Source organism: Hylobates moloch, unplaced genomic scaffold (genome assembly GCF_009828535.3).
Source record: "Hylobates moloch isolate HMO894 unplaced genomic scaffold, HMol_V3 SCAFFOLD_7, whole genome shotgun sequence".
Taxonomy (NCBI): Eukaryota; Metazoa; Chordata; class Mammalia; order Primates; family Hylobatidae; genus Hylobates; species Hylobates moloch.
This window is the reverse complement of record NW_026652282.1, coordinates 83,959,873-83,976,942: the sequence shown is the minus strand read 5'-3', so window position 1 is coordinate 83,976,942 and position 17,070 is coordinate 83,959,873. Positions and strand designations below refer to the sequence as shown.

Sequence of the window (17,070 nt, the reverse complement as noted above, 5' to 3'; positions counted from 1 at the left end):
CCTGCCTCAGCCTCCTGAGTAGCTGGGACTATAGGCATGTGCCACTATGCCAATTTTTTGTATTTTTAGTAGAGACAGGGTTTTACCATATTGGCCAGCCTCATCTCGAACTCCTGACCTCATGATCCACCCACCTTGGCCTCCCAAAGTGCTGGGATTACAGGCGTGAGCCACCACGCCCAGCAGGCAAAATTTTATAGTACATTTTCAGCAATTATTAATTTTAAAAATTTATTAATTTTTTTAAAACTTCAGAATTCCTTCTGACAGTAAAATTTCAGTTAGTTTATTTAGTCCTTACACTTAAAAACTGAAGCTACAGACACACACACATACACATATACATATACAATACACACAAACAAAATAGAGCAGTTCCATGAAATCAGACATATATGGAAATGTCTTGATTACCCAACAAATCCTCTCCCCTTCCTTCCCTCATCAAATTGCTATGAATGAAGTCCCAGGAAGTTACCAACTACTTAGGGCTTTTAGAGTCATACATGTTGCATCCTGTTAACTTGGTGTCGGTGCTGTTGTTCACAGTAAGAAAAATGGCAATATCCCCAGAGGCAGCAAAGTATTTTGCATGTTTATGTCTGTGAATTAACTGTCACCACATATTGCCTGCTGTCTTCCATCAATGCAGCTCATAGTACCCAAAATTGTGAAAAAATCCTACCACAAAACAGATGTGTCTTTTTATACACAATTTGGTAGAACGCAGAGCCTGATGATGAAGGGGTCATTTTTCACTGGTAGGCTAAAAAAATCTAAATTTTGAAAAATCAGTTAGGCACACGAAGGCTCTCCTAAGCCATGAACAGAAGGCCAGTCTGAGTACTCCTTGAGGATGGCAGTCTGTCAGTGAAATAAAAATGGGAACTCAAGATGAGCCACTTTGCTCTAGCAATGAGGAGTGAGTTTAGTCCAGTATGCTCAGTTTATGTCAACATTCATTTAATATTGATTGTTGTCGTTTATGCCCCCTGCTCTGGGAACGGAAGAATGATGAACACTACTTCTTATAAAAAGTTTCAAGCCTTGTAACCCCTGTGAAAATAAATAGTCCAAATACCAGCTCCATTTCTTTCCCTGCAGGCACAGAAAAAGGAAAATTACTTATTGAATATTTTACTATGCTTTTTCTCTATTTCCTCCTCTTTCCCTAAGAAGAGTTTGCAACATCCTGTGTGCACATATCAAAATTAGTTTGGGGGAGGGGGGCGGAAATGAGCTCAGTCACTAAGTAACATTTAAACCAGAAAGTACCCAATTCCAAGGGCTAAACGTCCATTTTATTATGTTGGCAAAAAAATTTAAGTATTGTGCAATGGAAATGTGTCATCATTCTCACACTCTAAGAGATAACATAGCAGATATTATTACATTACTGCCTATATTAAATGTGTAAATAGTTTTTGATAATGAGATAATTATATGTTTTTTTTTTTTATTTTTTGAGATACAGTTTTGCTCTGTTTGTTGCCCAAGCTGGAATGCAGCAATGATCACAGCTCGTTGTAGCCTCGACTTCCCAGCCTCAAGCAATCCTCCTGCCTCAGCCTCCCGAGTAGCTGGGACCACAGGCATGCGCCACTATGCCTGGCTAATGTTTTAAAATTTTAGTACAGGCATGGTCTTGCTATGTTGCCCAGGCTGGTCTCAAATTCCAGGCCTCCAGGTGTGGGGGCTCACGTCTGTAATCCCAGCACTTTGGGAGGCCAAGGCGGGCAGATCACTTGAGGTCAGGAGTTCGAGACCACCTGGCCAACAGGGAAAAACATCTTCTCTACTAAAAAAAACAAAAATTAGCCAGGCGTGGTGGTACACACATGTAATCCCAGCTTCTCGGGAGGCTGAGGCAGGATAATCGCTTGAACCCGGGAGGCAGAGGTTGCAGTGAGCTGAGATTACACCACCGCACTCCAGCCTGGGGGACAGAGCAAGACTCCTTCTCAAAAAAAAAAAAAAAAAAAAATCCAGGCTTCAAGAGATCCTCCTGCCTCAACCTCTCCAAGTGCTGGGATTGCAGGCATGAGCCACAATGTCCAGCCTATGTATGGTTTTGTTACACCAGTCTCATTTCAATCATACTTTATATACATGCAACTGTAACTATCAAGAGTTATATCCTAGATAAGACTAGAAAGAATAAATGCTAATAAATTCACATTAAAGTCACTGGAATGAATTTGGAAAGCAAACACTTCATTTTGACTTTGTGGAGGCAGCAGGCTTAAGGTTTGGAAGAAAGGAAAGGTATAAATTCTCTTGATGAAATTAAGCTGTATGAAATCCCTCAACATGATGAAAATAAATTTATTTACCCGAATAGAGCTCACATTTACTGTCCTTTCTTCTGGGCTTTCCTTAAAAACAAACAAACAAAAAACAAAACAAAGCAAAACAAAAAAGAAGTGGGGAGATATGGTGATAGAAATACTTGGTTAGTACAAATCATCAGAAAATTAAGATGGCAATTCACTTGCTCATTTGCAAAGTTCTATTCCTACCATCACTCTTGGATTCCTTTCAAATATCCATCAGCTTTAAGAAATAACATTTTAAAAATTATTGCTAAGTGAAAACTCTTAAACTATGTAAAACAGGCCGGGTACGGTGGCTCATGCCTGTAATCTCAACACTTTGGGAGGCCAAGGCGGGCAGATCTCTTGAGACCAGGAGTTCGAGATCAGCCTGGTCAACATGAGACCTTATCTCTATTTAAATAAATAAACTATGTATAACACAATGCCTTTTTAACAGAATTGTTATAATGATTAAAATAGTTGTTTTAGATGTAGGCAGATTTTTACCATCTATCACTTTTATAAACATAAGATAGTAAATATAAACAAAATAAACTGGTGAAATTACTTCTAAAACTTCATATTCAGAGTAAACCCCTCTATTCAGAGTACAACTCCTCTGAGTTGTGGGACGTCTGTATTTTTTCACACATCATCCTCTGTGCCATAGAGTGTTGGTTATGTACCATTTCTTTTTTCTTTTCACTGACACATAATAATTGTACATATCTGTGTGGTACAGTGCAATGTTTCAATATGTGTATACATTGTTTAATGATCAAATCATGGTAATTAGCATGTCTATCACTGTAAACATTATTTCTTTGCTGTGGGAACATTCAAAGTCCTCTCTTGGCTATTGGAAATATACAACGCATTTCTTAAAAGAACTAAAAGCTAGGCTGGGCATGGTGGCTCACACCTGTAATCCCAGCACTTTGGGAGGCTGAGGCAGGCAGATCACAAGGTCAGAAGTTCGAGACCAGCCTGGCCAACGTGGTGAAGCCCCGTCTCTACTAAAAAAAAAAAAAAAAAAAAAAAAAATACAAAAATTAGCCACGCATGGTGGCGTGCACCTGTAATCCCAGCTACTTGGGAGGCTGAGGAGGGAGAAATGCTTGAACCTGGGAGGCAGAGGTTGCAGTGAGCCGAGATAGTGCCACTGCACTCCAGCCTGGGCAACAGAGCAAGAATCCATTAAAAAAAAAAAAAAAAGAACTAAAAGCTAATGGTACTGGGGTCTCAATTATGTAAAGCTAACTACTTTTGGCTCCTGCTTCAGGAAAGTCCATTAACAAGTATGAATCACTGCTTCTGCCCTCCCTCCCTCCAAATCATTGTGTTTTTGAGGATTACAACAATGCTCCAATATTGTCTCCAGACTTTTTCCCCAAGCTGCTGACATCCATCCTGCTAAGTCTGATTCTGGCAGTCTGCCTGTGCACACTCCAATAGCAAATGACAAATATGCCATGATTCCTACCTGACTGACAATGACCACAACAATGTATCTGATCTCTTAGAAGCAGGAAAGCGAAAAAAAAGTTTTTGAAATTGATGAATATACTACTCACTGATGAATTCCATATTCTATTTATTTCTCTAGCTTGAACATCTCTTCTGAATACCAAGCCCCAACTGTCTACTTATATTTTTTTCTTGGATATCTAACAAGCATCTCAAATTTAAGCAGGTCAAACAGAACTTGATTCTCAAATTGTCCTCCTAACAAAACAAAATAACCTCTCCTGTTCTCTCCTCAGTATTCCTCTTAATAATAAATGGAACCACCATCAACCCAACTGTTCAAGTCAAAAAACCAAAGAGTCAGCCAGGTGCAGTGGCTCACACCTGCAATCCCAACACTGGGAGGCCGAGGCGGGCGGATCACCTGAGGTCAGGAGTTCAAGACCAGCCTGGTCAACATGGTGAAACCCCGTCTCTACTAAAAATACAAAAAAATGAGCTGGGCACGGTGGCAGACGCATGTAATTCCAGCTACTTGGGAGGCTGAGGCAGGAGAATCGCTTGAACTCGGGAGGCGGAGGTTTCAGAGAGCCAAGATTATGCCATTGCACTTCAGCCTGGGCAACAAGAGCGAAACTCTGTCTCACAAGGAAAAAAAAGTCCAGGCGCGGTGGCTCACACCTGTAATCTCAGCACTTTGGGAGGCTGAGGCAGGCTGATCACGAGGTCAGGAGATGGAGACCATCCTGGCTAACACAGTGAAACCCCCTCTCTACTAAAAAATACAAAAAATTAGCCAGGCGTGGTGGTGGCTACCTGTAGTCCCAGCTACTCGGGAGGCTGAGGCAGGAGAATGGCATGAACCTGGGAGTCGGAGCTTGCAGTGAGCTGAGATAGCACCACTGCACTCCAGCCTGGGCAACAGAGTGAGACTCTGTCTCAAAAAAAGAGGGTCATTTTCTCATTCCCACTTCCAATCAAACTATCATCAAGTCCCGTCTGTTCTACCACTGCAATATACCTCAAATCAGTCCATTTCTGTCAATTTCCATTACTACCCCTTGCATACAAATCACTGTCAATATCTCTTGTCTAGACTTCAGCAGTAGCCACCTAATTGGTGTTCCTGTTTCCACTCGAGCCTCTTCTTTTTTTTTTTTTTTTTTTTTTTTTTTTAAATTCGGGTCTTGGTCTTTCCCCCCGGCTGGAGTGCAGTGGCACAATCTCGGCTCACTGCAAGCTCCGCCTCCCGGGTTCACGCCATTCTCCTGCCTCAGCCTCTCCGAGTAGCTGGGACTACAGGCGCCCGCCACCGCGCCCGGCTAATTTTTTGTATTTTTTTAGTAGAGACGGGGTTTCACCGTGGTCTCGATCTCCTGACCTCGTGATCCGCCCGCCTCGGCCTCCCAAAGTGCTGGGATTACAAGCGTGAGCCACCGCGCCCGGCCGAGCCTCTTCTTATAACCCCATACTCCATAAAGAAGCCAAAGTGATCTCTATTGGCCAGGCACGGTGGCTCATGCCTATAATCCCAGCACTTTGGGAGGCCGAGGCGGGTGGATCGCTTGAGGTCAGGAGTTCAAGACCAGCCTGACCAACATGGCGAAACCCCGTCCCTACTAAAAATACAAATAATAGATGGGCGTGGTGGCGCAAGCCTGTAATCCCAGCTATTTGAGAGGTGGAAGCATGAGAATCACTTGAACCTGGAAGGCGGAGGTTGCAGTGAGCTGAGATCATGCCACTGCACTCCAGCCTGGGTGACAGAGCGAGACACTGTCTCAAAAAAAAAAAAAGTGATCTCTCTCACATCAACTCAGACCACTTTACAAACCTACTTAAAAATCATTCCAGCCAGGCGCGGTAGCTCATGCCTGTAATCCCAGCACTTTGGGAGGTTGAGGCAGGTGGATCACCTGTGGTCAGGAGTTCAAGACCAGCCTGGTCAACATGGTGAAACTCTGTCTCTACTAAAAATACAAAAATTAGCCAGGCGTGGTGGCACATGCCTGTAATCCCAGCTACTCAGGAGGCTGAGGCAGGAGAATCGCTTGAACCCAGGAGGCGGAGGTTGTGGTAAGCGGAGATTGCGCCATTGCACTCTAGCCTGGGCAACAAGAGCAAAACTCTGTCTCAAAAAAAAAAAAAAAGCCATACTGCCCAAAGCAATTTACAGATTCAATGCTATTCCTGTTAAACTACCAATAACATATCCATCAACGGATGAATGGATAAAGAAAATGTGGTAGATATACACAATGGGATATTATTCAACTATACAAAATAATGAAATTCTGTCATTTGTGGCTAGATGGATGGAAGTGGAGTACATTATGGTAAATGAAATAAGCCAAGCACAGAAAGACAAACATGGCATGTTCTCACGCATATGTGCAAGCTAAACAAGTGGATTTCATGGAGATAGAGAGTAGAATGATGGTCATCGGAGGCTGGGAGAAGGGGGTGTGGGACAGGTATGAAGAGAGGTTGGTTAATGGGTCCAAAATACAGTTAGATAGAAGGAATAAATTCTAGTGTTTAATATCACAGTAGTGTGACTATAAGTAATAATTTATTGTATATTTCAAAGTGGCTAGAAGAGATTGGGGATGTTCTTAACATGAAAAAATGGTAAGTGTTTGAGTTGATAGATATCCCATTTACTCTAACTTGATCATTATATATTGTACGCTGTATCAAAATACCATATAAATACCCCATATTAAAAAAATGAAACAACCAAAAAAAAGTCCTTTTTTTTTTTTGAGACAAGGTCTCACTCTGCCACCCAGGCTAGAGTTCAATGGAACAATCACAGCTCACAGCAACCTTGACTTCCTAGGCTCATGTGATCCTCCCACCTCAACTTCCCAAGTAACTGAGAGCACAGGTGCATGCCACCAAACCCAGCTAAGTTTTTAAAATTTTATGTAAAGACAGCATCACACTATATTGCCAAGGCTGGTCTCAAACTCCTGGGCTCAAGCAATCCTCCCACCTTGGCCTCCCAAAGTGCTGGGATTACAGGCATGAATCACAGTGCCCAGCCCCAGTGTCCAATCTTGCTTGTTACTGATCTAGGGTCAATTTACTCCACCTCTTTGAGTTAAGCTTCTTCTCCTGTAAAACAGGGATAGTGATAACTAGTTTTGAGGCCTAACACATATATGTACATTATAGTCCAAGTCTGGTGAGTCATAAGTCTTCAATAATTGTTAATTTCTGGCCATAATAAAAAAAAATTAAAAAAATAGATGTTGGCGTGGATGTGGTGAAAAGGGAACCCTTCTATACTGCCGATGGGAATGTAAAATAGTACAACCACTATGGAAAACAGTGTGGAGATTCCTTAAAGAACTAAAAGTAGAACCATCATTTGATCCAGCAATCCCACTACTGGATATCTACCCAGAGGAAAAGAAGTCATTATACAAAAAAAGGCACTTGTGCATGCATGTTTATAGCAGCAGAATTCACAACTGCAAAAATGTGGAACTAACCCAAACACCCATCAATCAACAAGTGGGTAAATAAACTGTGGCATATATATATGATGAAATACTACTCAGCCATAAAAATGAATGAATGAATGGCATTTGCAGCAATCTAGGTGGGATTAGAGACTATTATTCTAAGTGAAGTAACTCAGGAATGAAAAAAAAACATCATATGTTCTCACTCATAAGTGAGAGCTAAGCCGTGAGGATGCAAGGGCATAAGAATGACACAATGGATGCTGGGGACTCAGGGAAAGGGTGGGAAGGGGGTGAAGGATAAAAGACTACAAATTGGGTACAGTGTATACTGCTCGGGTGATGGGTGCACCAAAATCTCACAAATCACCATTAACCAAATAGCTTTGGTTACTCATGTAACCAAATAGCACCTGTTCCCCAAAAACCTATGGAAATAAAACATTGAAAATAATAAATAAATAAATAATTGTTAATTATTTTTCCCTTTTAGCAATATATCAATCTTCCTGAGGCTATTCCTTTCACCTTTCAGATGGGAATGATGGTGCCTAACCTTACAACCTCACAGGACTGCCTTGATAATCAAAGAGTCAATGTATGTTGTGGTACTTTAAAAAAGAGGATAAGGCGGGAGCGGTGGCTCACACCTGTAATCCCAGCACTTAGGGAGGCCAAGGAGGGAGGACCACCTGAGGTCAGGAGTTCGAGACCAGCCTAACCAACATGGTGAAACCCATCTCTACTAAAAACACAAAAATTAGCTGGGTGTGGTGGCGGGTGCCTGTAATCCCAGCTACTCAGGAGGCTGAAACAGGAGAATTACTTGAACCCAGGAGGCAGAGGTTGCAGTGAGCCAAGATCATGCCATTGCACTTCAGCCTGGGTGATGAGAGTGAAACTCTGTCTCAAAAAAAAAAAAAACAAAAAAGAGGATAAGATATTAAACAAAGGCAAGGCAAACATTAGCACCATCATAATAATTATTATCATTACAAATATTTATGACTGCACTTGACTCACTTGTCTTTATGAAGTTCAACATTACATCATAAAAGTCTTACATGACAATCTAGCCTGAGCTATTCTCCAAACTAAACTGGTCACTTACATGTTTTAACATTTTTTCTTCAATAGTCAAATCTGTTTGTTTCCAAGAATCTATAAGACTTGTAAAAAGAGTTTTTGGTTGCCCTTCCTGAATTTAGTAAGCCTGTGTGCTATAGAGGGTTACAAAACAAAAAAAGTACCCAGTAATGTGTAAAAGGGAATTTTTATCCATCACCAAACAGGATTTATTCTAAGAATGCAAGGTTGGTTAAACATCTAAACTTGAATTAATGTAATATACCATATCAGTAGAATAGAGGACAAAAACCACAAAACCATGTTTATAGATGCAGAAAAATGGTTTCACAACATCTAATACCCATTCATAATAAAAAACATTCGGCCAGGCATGGTGGCTCACGTCTGCAATCCCAGCACTTTGGGAGGCCGAGGCGGGCAGATCACCTGAGGTCAGGAGTTCGAGATCAGCCTGGCCAACATGGTAAAACCCCATCTCTACTAAAAATACAAAAATTAGCCAGGCGTGGTGGCGGGTACCTATAATCCCAGCTACTTGGGAGGCTGAGGCAAGAGAATTGCTTGAAACCAGGACGTGGAGGTTGCAGTGAGCCAAGACTGCAGTACTGCACTCCAGCCTGGGCAAGAAGAGCGAGATTCCATCAAAAAACACCACTCAACAAACTGGAAATAGAAGGGCAGTTCCCCAACCTGACAAATGACAAAGTGAAATGTTTCTCCCTACGATTAAGCGGCCATTCTTGCCATTTTTTTCAACATAGTACCTGAGGTTCTAGGCAGTACAATTAGGCAAGACAAAGAAAAGGCATTCAAATTTAAAAGGAAAAAACAAAACTTCTCTATCTGCAGAAGACATAATCTTGTATATGGAAAATCCTAAGGAATATACCAAAAAGCTATAAAAACTAATAAATGAGTTCAACAACATTATGAGATATAAGATCAGTATACAGATGCAGATCAATTGCATTTCTATATAATAGCAATAAGCAATCCAAAACTGAAATTAAGAAAAATATTCCATTTATGATAACATCAAAAAACACAGTACTTAGGAATAAATTTAGCCAAAGAAGTATAAAATTTATAATCTGAAAACTGCAAAACATTGTTGAAAAAACTGAAGACCTACATAAATGGAACAACATATGATGTTCATGCATTGGAAGACTTAATATTATTAGGATGGCAATACTACCCAAATTTCTACAGATTACAAGCCATTATCTATCAGAATCGCAGCTGGATCCACTTTTGTTTTGTTTTGTTTTAGACAGAGTTTTGCTCTTTCGCCCAGGGTGGAGTGAAGTGGCGCGACCTCAGCTCACCGCAACCTCCACCCCCCCGGGTTTAAGCGATTCTCCTGCCTCAGCCTCTCGAGTAGCTGGTAGCTGGGATTACAGGTGCGTGCCACCACGCCTGACTAACTTTTGTATTTTTAGTAGAGAAATGGCCAACATTTCACCATGTTGGCCAGACTGGTCCTGAACTCTTGACCTCAGGTGATCCACCCATCTCAGCCTCTCAAAGTGCTAGGATTACAAGTGTGAGCCACCGTGCCCGGCCTGGATTCTTTATAGAAATTAATAAGCTGGTTCTAAAATTCATATGGAATTTCAAAGAACCAAGAATAGCCAAAACAATCTTGAAAAAGAAGAACAAATTGGGGAACTCACATTTTCTGATTTCAAAGCTTACTACAAAGCTATACTAATCAAGACAGCATTTACTGGCATGAGGATAGACATACAGATCCATAAAATAGAATTAAGAATCCATACATCTATGGTCCATTGATTTTAGACAAGGGTGCCAAGACATTTTAATGGGAAAGAGTAGCCTTTTCAACAAATGGTGTGGGTACATTTGTGTACTCACACACAAAAATGAAGTTGTATACTTAAATCACAACATATACAAGAGATAAAATTGATTTAAAAAACCCAAATATAAGGGTTAAAACTATAAAATTCTCAGACAAAACAGAGGAGTAAATCTTTGTAACCTTGGGTTAGGCAGTGATTTCTTAAGCTCTGACAACAAAAGCATAAGCAATAGGAAAAAAAAGTGAAATTTCATTTCATCAAAATTAAAAACCTTTGTAAATCAAAAGACATTAACAAAAAAGTGAAGACAACCCACAAAATTGGAGAAAACTTTTGCAAATTACATACTTGATAAAAGATGTGTATCTAGAATATAAAAAGAACTATTATAACTTGATAATAAAATCACAAATAAACTCATTAAAAAATGAGCAAAAAGCTAGGCATGGTAGCTCACACCTGTGACCCCAGCACTCTGGGAGGCCAACCTGGATGGACCATTTGAGCCCAGGAGTTCCAGACCAGCCTGGGCAATATGGTGAAACCCTGTCTACAAAAAATGGTCAGGAGGGGTGGCGTGTGCTTGTAGTCCCAGCTACTCAGGAGGCTGAAGTGGGAGGATCAATTGAGCTCTGGAGTTCAAGGCTTCAGTAAGCTGTGATTGTGCCACTGGCCACTGCCCTCCATCTTGAGCTACAGAACGACCGTCTCAAAAAAAAAAGGACAAGAAATTTAAAAACTTTAAAAAAAATTTAAAATGAGCAGAGTCTGATAGGCATTTCTCCAAAGAAAATATATAAATGTTCAATAAGCACATGAAAAGATGCTAAACATCAATAGCTACCATGGAAATGCAAATCAATACCACAATAAATACCATTTCACACTTCCAGGATGGCTAGAACCAAAAAAACAGATAAAAAGTGTTAGGAAAGAGGTGGAGAAAATGGAACTCTCACATACTGCTGATGGGAATGTGAAATGGTGCTGCTACTTTGGAAAACAGTCTGGAAGTTCTTCCAGTGGTTAAACACAGAGTTACCATATGATCTAGTATTCCCACTCTTAAGTATATATACCAAAGGTATATATACCGAAGAGAAATGAAAACATATGTCCACACAAAACCTTTTACAAGAATACTTATTCATAATCACCAAAAAGTGAAAATAACAAAAATGTCCATCAATTGATAAATGAATAAAATGTGTCATATCTATATAAAGGAATATTATTTATCAGTAAAAACAAATAAAGTACTGATACATGCCACAAGATAGCTGAGTGTTGAAAACATTATGTTAAGTGAAAGAAGCCAGTCCGGGCACTGTGGCTCATGCCTGTAATCCCAGCACTATGGGAAGCCGAGCAGATTACCTGAGGTCAGGAGTTAGAGACCAGCCTGGCCAACATGGTGAAACCCTGTCTCTACTAAAAATACAAAAAATTAGCCGGGCATGGTGGCACATGCTTCAGGAGGCTGAGGCAGGAGAATCGCTTGAACCCAGGAGGCAGAGATTGCAGTGAGCCGGGATGGCACCACTGCACTCCAGCCCGGGCGACAGAGCAAGACTTTGTCTCAAAAAAGGAAAAGAAAGAAGCCAGTCACAGAAGACCACATATTGTGTGATTTCATTGATTTGAAACTTCTAGAGGCCGGGCCGGGTGGGTCACACCTGTAATCCCAGCACTTTGGGAGGATGAGGCGGGTGGATCACGAGGTCAGGAGTTTGAGACCAGCCTGACCAACATGGTGAAACCCCGTCTCTACTAAAAATACAAAAAAATTAGCCAGGCATGGTGGCGCGTGCCTGTAATCCCAGCTATCGGGGGCTGAGGCAGGAGAATAGCTTGAACCCGGGAGGCGGAGGTTGCAGTGAGCCGAGATTGCGCCATTGCACTCCAGCCTAGGCAACAGAGCAAGACTCTGTCTCAAAAAAAAAGAAACTTCTAGAATAGTCAAATACATAGATATATAAAGTAGATTAGTGTTTGCTTAAGACTCGGAGGTGGGAGGCCCTGGGGAATGATGGCTAAGGGGTGTGATGTTTCTTTTGGGAATAATGAAAATGTTCTAAAATTGATGATGGTGATGGATGCACAGCTCTATGAATAAACTAAAAGCCATTGAACTGTATATTTGTTTTTTGTGAGATGGATCTTGCTCTTCACCTGGGTTGAGGAGGGTCATCTCGGTCACTGCAACTCTGCCTTTCTCTGCCTCCTGAGTAGCTGGGACTACAGGCAAGTGCCACCATGCCCGGCTAATTTTTTGTACTTTTAGTAGAGACGGGGCTTCGCCATGTTGGCCAGGCTGGTCTCAAACTCCTGACCTCAAGTGATTTGCCCGCCTTGGCCTCCCAAAGTGCTGCAATTACAGGCGTGAGCCACCCCGTGCCTGGCTTCATCATACTATTCTACCTTTGTTATGTTTGACATTTTCCATAACAAAAGGTAGAATTTTTTTTTAATGTAACAAGGTGCTAATGCTACGGTAAGGAGTTACAAGGCCAAAATATAGAAGATGATAACCCAAAGAAGTAAGTCTAATACTCAAAATCACTTTTGGCCTGAGGGAATTTGCCAATCCAGAGGAATTTGCTACCAAAGTGAACTGTACTTCCACGGCCTCAAAGAACTAAGGTAATTAAATTCAGAGCACAGGGTTTTCCAAAATTGGGAACTCTTATAAATCATGCCCCACTTTAAACTTGGAAACCCAATGGGCTATACCTTCAAGATAAGATATAACCAGAAGTAAATTAGTCCTCTCACAAGCTTGCAGTCTGACCTCCTATAGTTCAGGGAATCTCAGACACAGAACTTGGATTAGGGTAGTGCCAGACAAAGAACACCACTGGGTACCAGTGAGAAGCAAAGAAAAGTACTCTGTGCAGAAATATAACACTTCAGTGTTCAAATTATTTCTATAAAATAATATTCCAAGTATCCAGCACATGGTCAAAGATAACCAGGCACACAAAGAAACTAAGCAGTATGAAGCAGAAGCACAAAAAAAAAAAAAAAAAAAGCAGGCAACAGAAACAGACATTCAAAAACTTCAGACATTGGAATTATCAAACACAGATTATAAAACAATGCTTACTAAGTTTAAAGAAAGGAAACACTGGATGGAAAAAACAAAAAGCAATAGAAATGGTTATCTCAAGGCAGAAGATGGTAAAAGATGGAAAAGGAAAGGACAGAAGTGAGATTTTCATAGTATAGAATTATGTAAATTTTTACATATTTCAAAATAAAATTAAATAAAAAAAAAAGTAGCCAGGCACAGTGGCGCACACCTTTAATCCCAGCACTTTGGGAGACTGAGGCAGGCATCTCGCTTGAACTCAGGAGTTTGAGACCAGCCTGGACAACATGGCGAAACTCCATCCCTACAAATACAAAAAAAATAGCCAGGAGCGTTGGCGCACACCTGTAGTCCCAGCTACTCGGGAGGCAGAGATGGGAGGATCACTTGAGCCCCCGAGGTCAAGGCTGTAGTGAGCCGAGATTGCGACACTGCACTCCATCCTGGGGGACAGAGAGTGAGAATGACACCTTGACATTCTCACAAAAAAAAGGCAATCTGTAAAACATGAAAACAAACAGAAACAACAAATGTACCTAACTGCATGTAAAATACAGTATGTGCACCTTACACTTGTAGAAGGATTTAGTGCAGGGGGAAAAAGATCTGCAAACATTTAAAATTTCATCTAGTAGCCTCATATTAGTAGTAACATTATTATTAATTTGACACAGGTTTTTGTATATTGTATGATTATGAAGGTAAGAAAAAAGACAAGAAATATCAGAAAATCACTATAATGTCTCTGAAATTCTTCTATGTAGTTAAAAAATATAATTCTTATTCAAATATTCAAATCAATCAATATGGTTTCAGAGGCTTATGTATTATTTTCCTCAGCATCTAGTCCTCGACTACATTTCAAAACCTCATCTCCTATCATGTTATTGTCTAGCCCAGTGGCTCTCAACTCTTGTTGTATATCAGAACTATTTAAAAGGTGGGTCCTGAATGTCACCCTAGAGTTATTAAATCAGAGTCTCAGCATGGGAGCAGCCAAGGATGTACACTTTGAAAAAGCAGCACTGGTCGGGCGCGGTGGCTCATGCCTATAATCTCAGCACTTTGGGAGGCTGAGGCGGGTGGATCACCTGAGGTCGGGAGTTCAAGACCACCCTGGCCAACATGGCGAAACCCTGTCTCTACTAAAAATATAAAAATTAGCCGAGCATGGTGGTGGGCACTTGTAATCCCAGCTATTCGGGAGGCTGAGGCAGGAGAACTGCTTGATCTTGGGAGGCAGAGGTTGCAGTGAGCCAAGATCGCACCACTGCACTCTAGCCTGGGCGACAGAGCGAGACTTCATCTCAAAAAAAGAAAGAAAAAGCACCACTGACGATTCTGCTGCTCAGTCAGTGTAGAATCACTGCTCTAGCCCTATAATTCTACCTCATGTTCCTCAAACATGACAGGCTCTAACACAGAGGTCAGCCAACCACGGCCCAAAGCCCAAACTCCAGCTCAACACCTGGTTTTGTAAATAAATTTTTTACTGGAATACAACTATAGCCATTTGTTTATGCTTTGTCTACAGCTGCTTTCATGCTACAATGATAAAGTTGAGTACTCTTGACACAGACCACGTGGCCTGTAAAATCTAAAATATTTACAATCTGGCCCTCTACAAGAAAAGTTTGCTGACTTCCGTTCTATCTTTGCTCTGCATCTTTGTACTTTTCCTCAAACTCTGCTCCTATCTTGACAAGCTCATGTTCGTGCTTCAAAATTCCAATCAGCATCATTTCTGCAAATCCTGAACTTAGCACCCCTTTATATCTTTTCATCATCCTCTGTACTTTCCCCTATTACATCACTTATTATTGTTTTTTCTAAGATGTCTGTTTAATGACTGCCTCCCTGACTAGATGTTAAGCTCTCTGAGGACAACACTCAGAGTGTCTTATTCACTATAGTGCCTGGTTCATTGTATACGTATATTAAAATTTATTCAATGAGTATCTCCTCCACCCTGCACACTTTTTTTTCATTTTGTTATATTTCTCAGTGTTCCCGTCTGTTAAGGGAATCCTGAGTCCAAATTCTTTCAGGGTATTTGTAATTCCACCCTGTTGTCTCATCCATGCATTTCAGATACTACCATTTGAGTTCTTCTCCATGTCACACACACATAATGCTGAAAGTGACAGGGCTGAGAATGAAGTCCTGAAAGGACACACACAAACATAAACCCTTCTCCACCTGCCTGCATATTGATATCAATCCATTAAATCAGCAGTCTTTGACTAAGACTCTAACTCTAATTGTACTATTAACTAGCCTACATTTTCTATCTTGTCTAGAAGGATTTTATGAGAGCTTCCACATCTATGAAGCCTTTCCTTACATGGCGCCACCTCTACCCAGGCAGGACTGGACTAATCACTCCCCCATCTTTCTTACAACTGAAGCTTTTCTCATTTTGCCATACTGTGTTATAGTAATTTGTTTACAAGTCTGTCTCTGCTACAAGCCCAAGCACTCTTAGAGGACAGAAACTTACTTAAATTAACTGGAATCCCAGAGCCTAGCACAATGCCCAAAATTTAGTTGTTACTTTAAAAAAATTACTAAACACGTCTTACAATTTAGACACATTAAATTTATGGCATTTCCTATTTCTGCCACCACAGTATTACTATACAAAATCTAAAAATTCTTTAAATACCCTTACCTGTAGCAAAAAGGAAACAGCGTAACTCAAGAAAGAAGGATGATGGACTACATTTAAACTGTTTTTATATTCAGCCACTCCAGTTTTTTCTAGGATTTCAGGGTCAATATACATTCCTTTCCCAAAGGGTTTGGACGTCCACAGGCAACCAACCATTGATGTCAAATAGTGATTAAATTCTTGATAAGTCTTGCTGCTGAAATTGAACTCTGATTTCGTCTAATGGGAAAGAAATAAAAAATTGTCACTATCACCTATTCTCCCTTTCCTTCTTACTCCCATCAGGTCATATATATCTAGACTTAATTTTTAAACAACAGTGATTTAACACAGAGCTTTCTCATTCATACCTTTTGTACCAACTCATTTTTCTTTGCGGCAGTCAAATTTTTACGATACCTAACAGAAAAAACAAACAGAATGAAACATTTAACATGCCTTTCAATATAATGCCTTTGAAATGGTAAAATAAAAAAACCATACATTTTAAATGTAAATATATGCAAATGTGCATATACACAAATATCCAGTTGTCTAGTTAAGGATTTTATCCTTTTGTGGTACATTCTCAAGTGAAAATAGAGGCTCAATAAGTTGTACACTTAAGATGTGTACTTGACTAAATAAAAAATAAGCAATGAAAAATGCTTTCAATGTTTCACTATTAAAAATTTAATAGAGTTATCACTCATAAATGGGAGTTGAACAATGAGAACACATGGACACAGGGAGGAGAACATCACACACCGGGGCCTGTCAGGGGTTGGGGGGCAAGAGGAGGAAGAGCATTGAGACAAATACCTAATGCATGCAGGTCTTAAAACCTAGATGACGGGTTGATAGGTGCAGCAAACCACCATGGCACATGTATACCTATGTAACAAAACTGCACGTTCTGCACATGTATCCCAGAACATAAAGTAAAATAATAAAAAAAAATTAATAGAGGCTCAAAAGCAGTCAGTCACTGATATAGAACATGTTTTCCTAATGTAAAAAAAAAGGGCCGGGCGCGGTGGCTCACGCTTGTAATCCCAGCACTTTGGGAGGCCGAGGCGGGCGGATCACGAGGTCAGGAGATCGAGACCACGGTGAAACCCCGTCTCTACTAAAAATAAAAAAAAAAAAATTAGCCGGG

The 17,070-nt window shown here is 40.6% G+C and overlaps 1 protein-coding gene across 1 annotated transcript in view; it reads right to left on the bottom strand.

Moving 5' to 3' along the window:
• Positions 1-269: 269 nt before the first annotated feature.
• CENPI (centromere protein I) overlaps positions 270-17,070 on the bottom strand; it is a 68,494-nt gene continuing 51,693 nt past the window's right edge. The window contains exons 19-22 of the mRNA XM_032757273.2: positions 16,283-16,331; positions 15,933-16,151; positions 2,334-2,375; positions 270-1,098 (exon numbers count right to left, since the gene is read on the bottom strand). Of these exons, the coding sequence (XP_032613164.1) occupies positions 964-1,098; positions 2,334-2,375; positions 15,933-16,151; positions 16,283-16,331 (445 nt within the window). The 3' untranslated portion in view covers positions 270-963. The remainder of the gene's footprint in view (positions 1,099-2,333; positions 2,376-15,932; positions 16,152-16,282; positions 16,332-17,070) is intronic.